We start from the raw sequence: 9,115 nt of genomic DNA, 5'->3' as shown, positions 1-9,115 counted from the left end.
TGCCGATTGTGTCTGGAGACACACGGTGAACTGTGGACATTGTGCATCTCCTCTTCTTCATCTTCTCTGTTGGCATCCTGTATGCTCAGCCAGAGTCGAATAACAGGAACACACAAACACACATCCCATCCAGAAACAGTGGGCCCGGCGAAATAACCTGTAATCAGGCTTCTGTGTGTGTGTGTGTGTGTGTGTGTGTGTGTGTGTGTGTGTGTGTGTGTGTGTGTGTGTGTGTGTGTGTGTGTGTTGGCGGTGATAAATGCCACCTTGGAAACTCATGGAAATGTAGAATAATCAAGAGTGACGCTGGCAGACTGTGCTCTGAGGTGTGTGTGTGTGTGTGTGTGTGTGTGTGTGTGTGTGTGTGTGTGTGTGTGTGTGTGTGTGTGTGTGTGTGTGTGTGTGTGTGTGTGTGTGTGTGTGTGTGTGTGCGCGCGTTTGTTTGTGCTATTTTTGTTGGAAGGATCTAATCAAATGTAATCTTGCTGATTACATTAATCGTGGGATTTATAATCGCCTCTTTTTATCTCTCTCCTTCCTTTTAAAACTCTCCCCTGGTCTCTGTTCACTCCTGCTTCTCCGTCGGCATCGTTCACCACCTCCAGTCACGCCTTCCTTCTCGTGCACGTTGGGCAGATTGATGCTAAAGCACAAATAACAGCACATAAGGGCAAAAAATGTCATTTTTATGACACGTTAAACTGCATGTTGTCTAAAAAGAAACAAACGAAAAAGTCACGTTTTGTCTCAAACATTAAGTGTGATTTGGAACGCTGTCGTAAAACAAACCATGTTCTTCTCTCTTTCTCCCCGTAGGACACAGAGGTGGTGAACACGGCCATCCTTACAGGTCGCCGCGTCGCCGTGCCCATCAAACTGGTCACGGTGGAAACGGACGGGCAGGTGAGGGAGGTGGACGACTCGGTCACCTGTACCTCGACGGACGTGGACGTGGTCAAGGTACGCCTTCAAAGCACACACGGAGAGACGTATGAGTGGGAATATGTTAAACGTGCACATTTCTAACCCTCTCACACAACTCATTCATTCACGCATATTCAGACACACAAAGTCACGTCTATATTAGGTTGTACGTTATGAAACCGGACACATGCACAAACTGAGACAATCCATGTTCTGAGGACACGTCGTTAATAACTGTACAGGGTTGTTTTGTTTTTTAATGAGATACATTACACCGTTCAATTTGAGATGATTAATATCGCTCTGCGTTGCAGTAAAGTAAACTAGTAGATATTTTTGCTTTGTGATTGAACATGTGCCAGAGTGAAAAATTGCTCAGGCAATTCACAGAATGTCTTAAGTCGTGGTCTGCCAGGTAAGTGAAATATGGATTAGGAAATCATTTCTCAACAGTTTGAGAAATACAAGCGTTTAAACAACAGGGAGGAAGTCACAATAACGTGGGGAAGTAAACGTTCGGTTATTTTACACAGCAAGTGATCCATCTTAAATCATCATTATATTCTAAAATCTTGACGGATTTTTGTTGTTCTCTAATTCACTTTGTGCAACGGAGCATAATGAGACACTTATCACAGTATGCAGCCTTCTTTTAATCTCACTGTGTGTTTACTGAAAGTCATATGAAAGTCTCCGAATTGCTATGTGGGCAACTTTTCATTTAATGACCATGAAAAGCAACATGGAGGGAACGAAGGTTATTTTTATTCGGTTCAGTGTGTTGGTAAAGTAAAGCAGAATTATCAAATACCAGGAAAACAGATGTGGCCGATAAAGAAATCGCAGCAACCCCCAAACCCGTCGATACAGAGCGAGTCGATCGCCGGTCCTAAGCCGCAGAAATTCTGCTGAACAAGTCCAAAGGAACGCCCTAACCGCTACGAAGCGATCTAAAGTAAGAGGCTACTGTCCGGGCAGAGATAGGTCATAGGTACCGTGTATGTTACGGATCGCTGAGTCCCATTTAGTGTTGTGTAGCATAACCGTTGTGCTTGTTGCTGCTGTAACAAAGCCAATGAGCTTTGTTGTGTTTAAATCCGCCACCGTGAGTAAAGTCGGTAAACTGTACTTTAGTAGTTAAAGGACCAGAGCCGTGGCTGCCCAACCTGAGTTCACCGGTCAGGTTTCTGTGTGATAAAGGTACACTTCCTGTACAATTTTCAGACTTTATCCACAGTTTGGTTATTGGTCCCTGATACCCTGAGGGTAGTGCCCAGTTATTGTTATGTATATATACTGTATATATATAGAAAATATATATATGTTAATACTCCTATTGTTATTAATAAATGTATTAATGTCAATAACTACATTTTCATACTTGCTAGTAACCAAACCCGCTCCTGCCAGATCCCAACATCTGGTAGTAGGTTGCATCAAAACAGCTGTCTGACAGTCAGCTGATTAGAAGTGCCCTGAGGCGTTTCTGTTTACTTTCAGTGCTACTGACCAAAACACATCGTGTGTATCCTGAGGCCAGACACATATTTTGAATGCATTGCCTTCGACTTTTCCTTTGAAAAAATATGCATCCATTTTTACTTGGTAGCTCGTCTCTTCCCTTCCTTTGCATTGCTCTGTTTCATGGCAAGCTAGCTGTATGTGGCATGCATGCACACAAACAACGCATGCACAATACGTTTTCTTTGATTTTCTTTAATGAAATCAAGGTTAAATGCGCTGTGTGCCTGAAATCCACATTTATCAGCTTCAATGCATGTCATCTCTATGCTGCTTTTCTTTGAGACTCCGTAATCATTCCTTACTGTTCGCTTAATCCCCTCCACAAGGAGGTCAGAGGTCAGCGTCAGCTAGAGCAGCCGTCGTGGACCTGGCAGTGATCCAGTGTCTCTCTGAAGGGCGGGACAGGTTTGAGTTTCAACCTGGTGAAAGGACAATCTTTGGTGCCGAGCCGCTCTGCCACGTCCACTCAACAGAAATACTGTACTAATTAATAAAACAGAAATACCTTTACAGAAACAAGCTGATACTATGGATTGAAGATTGATTCTTTGTGTGCTACTTCTCCTCTGTGCCCTCGGGGCCTAAAGTGAAACGCGCTCTCGCTGTGACAGCTTCAATATGAGGCCAATTTCCTGGTACAAGCCGACAGGAATGGTGCTGTTTAAGTACGATCAATAACAACACAGCGAAAATGGAGGGAACTCATTCAGATAGATGTAATGTTAGCTCTTTGTGTATGTAAGTGTGTGTGTGTGTGTGTGTGTGTGTGTGTGTGTGGGGGTAAGGTCTTTATAGACAAACGCACACACCACATGTTTAATAGATGTCTATATCCACGTTACACGTAGATCATTCACATCCACTGTAGCCCATCTTTTATTTGTGTTATAATTGTTTTTATTTAAAACGATGAGCAAACCACAAAGCAAAGTGTTGCCTCAATAAATCCACCTGCATTCGACAGCTGCAATATGTTGTTACAGAGTCAGACTGATATCGATACTTACCAGGATCTCCAGCTGTTCGTGTTGCCTTACTTCAGACTCTCTCCCCGCACATTTCACAGAGTAAGCCCACACATCCACAGCTCATGCTGGAAACATGTTCAGCTCGTGCGCCTTTGCCTCATTTCTCGCCTCCTTGATCAAAACCTCGCCTTTCCATCCATTTTGTATACAGTCTAGGCGGCTTAATGTATGTATTTTACCAGCACTTCTTCATCTCCCCTGCAAACCAGGGAATTCCCGTGCCGGGGTCGAAGCACACATGATTAGAATTCCTAGGAAGCTGCTGTATACCCTACTGAAGTGTCAGCATCCACCCTGCTTCATACCATTAAAGCTTGGACCCCTGAATTACATACCCCAAATCTAATTTCTTATTTCATTATTGATATATATATATACGTGCTATACATTTTTGGGTAATGCATTTTTAACATGCTTTCTACAAGATGTGGAACATTTCCTTCGCTCGCATGCAGCTCTCAACATGAGCCGGTGGTTCAGGGAGGAGGGGGAACTGAAGGGTATAGGTGCTACATGCTGCCAGGAGCACACCGTCGGTGGGTCAGCTGAGTCTGGCAGCCGTGAGCGTAGCCATCGGAGCAGACCCGCGTGCATCAACATGCACTAAACCATAAGCCGTTCTATGTGCTGATTGTGTTTGTTTGTGTGGAAAGGAGAGGGTGTGCCTGATGATTGAGTGTTAGCAAACTGTTTGTTGACATCTGATCTGACAGATATTTCCTCTCTTGTATTCCACTACGCACACACACACACACACACACACACACACACACACACACACTGACAAACTCAGAGAAGCTTCAACACAGCCGGCTTTTTGACAATGGGACCCATGGGGTACAGCTCCAGGTATCTGTAGCTGTCAGTGAGTCACTATGACAGCTGCAAAGTGCAATAACACAAACATGTTTTACACTTTACACCCCCTGCCCCCCCCTGCCAACACACACACACACACACACACACACACACAGACACGCACCACCCTTTTTAGCCTAATCCAGAGTGGGCAGCACATATTAACACCTTTCATGATGATACTTCAAAAACGCACAACAAAACGTACCAAACCATTTCTGAACACTGGACACAGATTAAGTTAATTGCAGTGAGTCAATTTTAAAGTGTTTTTTTTTTTTAACACGGAGCTGTCATAACCGCTGTCACGGGGCTGATCCAGAGCGGTCCAGGGCTGCTTCTCATTACTGTTTTTGTCGCAGAGTTCAGGGTTTTATTAGCGAAGTTATAAAACGTTAAAAAGCCCACCTGCTCACTTAATTCAGATCGTAACACATCTGTACTGTATAGATAGGCGGAACAGGCTTTTCTTTTATGGCCACATTTCTTTATATATATATTTTAAATCGGTCAGAGCAACAAAGATTAGGACCGCATCAAATGTGAATAGAAGTTCATTTTAGCGACTACTGGAGGTGTCTTACAGGCTCACAGCTTAACCTTCCTTTAAGACCAGACTGCGAGCGTGTTTAGCTTCATTGCACAGGATGGCCAGCCATGGAGCTTTTCAGATATGCTCTCATTAGACTAGTTTCAGCTTTGAGAAGGATTTTTTTTTTTGTCAGCGCTTAATGTGACGGAGAGACAGTGAATCCTGAGAGGGCTGTGGGGCGCACACCTGGCGCCTCTCCTCTCACCTGACGATGAAGCTGCAGTGCGCTCCTCTGGCCCCTCCCTCACTTGATGTTTGACAAAAGTCTCACTGAAGCCTTCAGTGCCATTCTTTGCTCTTCCTTCAGTGAAGAAGTACTCTCCACTTCTGAGATGACTGACGCTTTGTCAGTTCTGGCAAACAGCTACGCCGCGTAGCAGCCAGTAGCTCCTCACAGGCCACAGGCCTCTATCTAACCAGGCGCATTACATGAAGCCCGGCTGGATGGATTTCCGTCTGCTTCATGGTTCTGTGATTCTCGCTTGATCTCGTGCCATCGCCAGAATCCACCTTGCCGTGCAAGGTAACTTACCCGCAGACCTCTATTTCAATATTAGCACTCACCTGGTCATCTCAACTTTATTATAACACACTTAATAGTTGATCAAAAGTGTTTTACAGCACAGAGAGAAAAGCAGAACAAAAGAAAATAGACTATTAAATACTAAAAAATGAAGTAAATAATGAAAATAAGGTACAATACACAAAGAAACAACTAGAGACCATCCAGCAATCTGTCAGACAGACAGAAACATGCACACCTGGTAGAGAACTCACACATTTTGCCATGATTACTTCCACACAGACTCAAAGGGTGAAAACAATGCCAGCGTTCTTGTCACAGCTGGAAACAAACACCACCAGGTCCAGGTAAAATATCCCCGTCCATTAAACACGGCGGCCCTTGAAATGCGACGGTGCCGTTTGCCTTTGAAGCCTCGTCTCCACAGAGCAACATATCCTGAATCGAATGGACTTCTGCAGTAGCTTTTATAATTCCTTATGGATCCGGGTGCCTGCGATAATAAAAAAGCATTAAGCCAGCAGAGAAAATGAATGGCTGAATCGAGGGACGACTGCGGTTTCCGCCACATGCGCTCAAACTGTCGCATTCCACTTTGGCTTCATTCCTAAACTCGTGAGAAGAGCGAAAGAGAAACAATCTCTCTCCGTAGCAAGCTACAAGCAATAGTCTAAGGACGATTAGAGTTCTCATTTGGTTTCACATCACATTCCATTTACCAACCTTTTGTTTAATTACTCATGGTGGATGAATGTTTGCAGGGGGAATTGCACACTGCTTTTGCCTTCCCCGCTAATGAACATATGAATAAAACGACCGGCTGAGCCTGTCACTGGCTGCGGTGCGCCGCGGTAGATTTCAGGGATGTGGCTCGTGTTTTTGAGTTTAGCCCGTTTATCGCCGACAACAACATAAGCAGCCGTGGTGTACTACAGAGACAATAACTTCCCCCGCTCCCTCAGCCCTCCCTCGCTCTTCTCTGTCGGTGTAAACTATCGTGGTCCGCTGTCATTTGTGATGTGTGTACGCGCCGCGAGTGTTGACAAAGCAGTATGCGTAGGTCAGCGGTGTCAAAGCTAGCAGGGGACGGGTAGGGGACAAGCGCACGCATACACACAAATTAGCACCATTATCCCGACCTCACGCAAGCCTTCCTCTGACAAAGCACGGAGGTGAGAGGACGAGGGGACGCGACGAGGAGCGGTGAGAAGGTGATGGACAGATCGATGAGGAGAGGAGATAAGAGGAGAGACCTGGGAAGTGAAAAGATACAAGATGTTGGATGAATGGGAGCAATGTAGACGATAAGAGAGGAGAGACTGGGAGTGAAAGGAAGGTAGAAAGAGAGGAAAAAGAGAAAGAGATCGATTGAAGGAGATTTTGAGAGGAGAGTTGCTGAAGCAAACACAAGACAATATCCCGCGGGCTTAACACCTAGATCCCCGAACAGGAACAATTGACCGTTGGCTAAACGAGGGTTAGCCGGTTAGCTAATCCGGCTCTGTCCTGCTCGACTTGGGGAAGTTTGCACTCCAGGAACTTAAGCCAATGTTTTCTAAGATGGGGTCACGTTTGCCAAACACATCGATTAGTCCTCCATTTTAAAGGCCTTTTCTGTAAACGCACAGTCGGCAGGTCAGAGGCTAAAGTGACGTTGATGTTACATAACTAGTAGGGACATGTGTGAACTGATAAGCTAAATGTAACAAGGAAAGACAGCTTATGCCGTCTTGCGACCAAACCAGGCGAGCCGAATCCCTCCGACGACCTGACTCCGCCCTCTGCGGCTCCTGGAGGGAGGGGCCTGCTCAGAGAGGGCTGTCACAACACACACTTGGGACACACACACACACACACATTTGTGTAATATTTGTGCCATATTGTAATTACATATATCCTAAAGCCAATACATACTTGTGTCCTGTTTCTCCTCCATAGTGGACATACACACACACACTTCCTGTCACACTTGCTTCATTGTTCACACACACACACACACACACAGATCATCTCACAGAGGCACACAGGGGACTCGAGCGGTAATTGGTTAGTGTGGAGATTCCTTTAGTGATGTCGTCAGTAATTGAATTTGACAAAGAGGAAGACAAAAACACTCTGAAGTGATGGAGGAGGGCGTGTGTGTGTGTGTGTGTGTGTGTGTGTGTGTGTGTGTGTGTGTGTGTGTCTGAATGCATGTTCGGGGGGAGATTTAGGGTGTGTGTTTCTGCATGTGTTAGGACAGATACAAAGCAGATTAAGAATTGATCTGTGCGCCATTTAATGAACCGGTGGTGGAGTTTGACACGCGTCTCCGTGACCCCACATGCATGCACACATGCACACGTCTCTCTGTCCTTGAACAGGCGCTGTGCGTTTGTACTTATACTACGGTGTCTTTGTCAGAAGACATTTGATGAGAAATGCAAAAAAAAAGGATCCTTCACATTTGAAAGAGAAGTGACGGATATTTGACATTCCCTGTCCCGGTTAACGCTCGTATTTGGATCAGATTACAGCGTAATTAGCAGCTTGTGCTCAGATGCTCCAGTACTTCGATGTACAATTGATGAACACACTAACTGTTGCCGTTCTCAAACCTGCAACCATTGACTTCCAACTCTCTCGTCCTTCTGCTCCGTGGGTTAGACTTTATGGCCTCAGATGGTTTAAAGTGTGGGAGTGAATGAAGTGTAGCACTTTTTTGTAAATATGTGGGACTGTGGTTAAAGGAAGCGCTTCATCATAGTTTTGAGGTAAGCAGACATCAATTAAGTGGATGCAGGTTTTCTGAAGGTCATGAAGCTATTCTTGTCGATGGAGGTGGTAGAGCACATCACATTTAAAAGACAGAGAGGGACACATTGCCCCTCTCTGCCTACATGTCGTCGCTTCGCCTGAATATAAAAGAGGGGGAAGACGTGAGGCTGCGAGGCAGGTGAGAGGAGAGAGAGCGCCGTGGATCCTCATGGCCACCAGGGGGCAGAGCGGTCAGTGCGACGCTTAAGTAAAGGCAAGGCTCGGGGTTGGCGTTAGGCATGACCTGGATGACGTTGGTGATCCGACATTAGGCTAACTACTCTATCTAATGTTGTTAGTTAGCGTTATGCTAATAAGATGTGACTATATAGAACGTAAAGATCGTGACTGTTGTTGGAGTATAGAGCGAAAGGGGGCGGGACTTAGGAAGGGTCAACCTACGGGTGAGGCTAGGTCAGGGTACGCCTCCTGCTGACTTGTATGAGTCCAAACAATGTCAACACAAGTGACAAAAATGTGTGTTTGTGTAAGTGTGAGAGTAAAGTATGAAGGGCTGGTACTGTCACACTATGTGGGGTCACTGGGGGGGAAAATGACTCGAGATGAAAAGTGAACGTTTCTTCAATATGACATGCTGCACAAAATGTCGAGTTAGGAAAAAGGAAACCTTTTCAGAAAACATATCAGGTTATCATCAGTGGTGATAAGGCTCCCTTTTTCTCCTTTCGCAGGCTTCTTTGAACTATATGCACTTAAAGCAGTTATTAGTGTCTTAGTCATCACAGAGGCAATATCACATTTTGGGAGAGAATTGAAAAGAAAATCAATAAGCAGGTTTTTCGCGACACCAAATCCATCGTCTCCCTCTGGGCTTAACAATACTTCTATTACTGCCATTTCTTCTGAGTT

General features: G+C 45.1%; 1 protein-coding gene across 1 annotated transcript in view; it reads left to right on the top strand.

Annotated features, from left to right (window-relative positions):
* Positions 1-9,115, top strand: part of si:dkey-215k6.1 (transmembrane protein 132C) — a 201,651-nt gene that overhangs the window by 163,366 nt on the left and 29,170 nt on the right. The window contains exon 6 of the mRNA XM_068720765.1: positions 817-960. Coding sequence (XP_068576866.1) covers positions 817-960 — 144 coding nt within the window. The remainder of the gene's footprint in view (positions 1-816; positions 961-9,115) is intronic.

The sequence above is a fragment of the Cebidichthys violaceus genome, unplaced genomic scaffold (genome assembly GCF_023349555.1).
Source record: "Cebidichthys violaceus isolate CVI_PGR_0920_01 unplaced genomic scaffold, fCebVio1.0.p SCAF_26, whole genome shotgun sequence".
In the NCBI taxonomy this organism is placed as follows: domain Eukaryota; kingdom Metazoa; phylum Chordata; class Actinopteri; order Perciformes; family Stichaeidae; genus Cebidichthys; species Cebidichthys violaceus.
The sequence above is the reverse complement of the archived record's forward strand: the minus strand, read 5'-3'. Positions and strand labels throughout refer to the sequence as shown.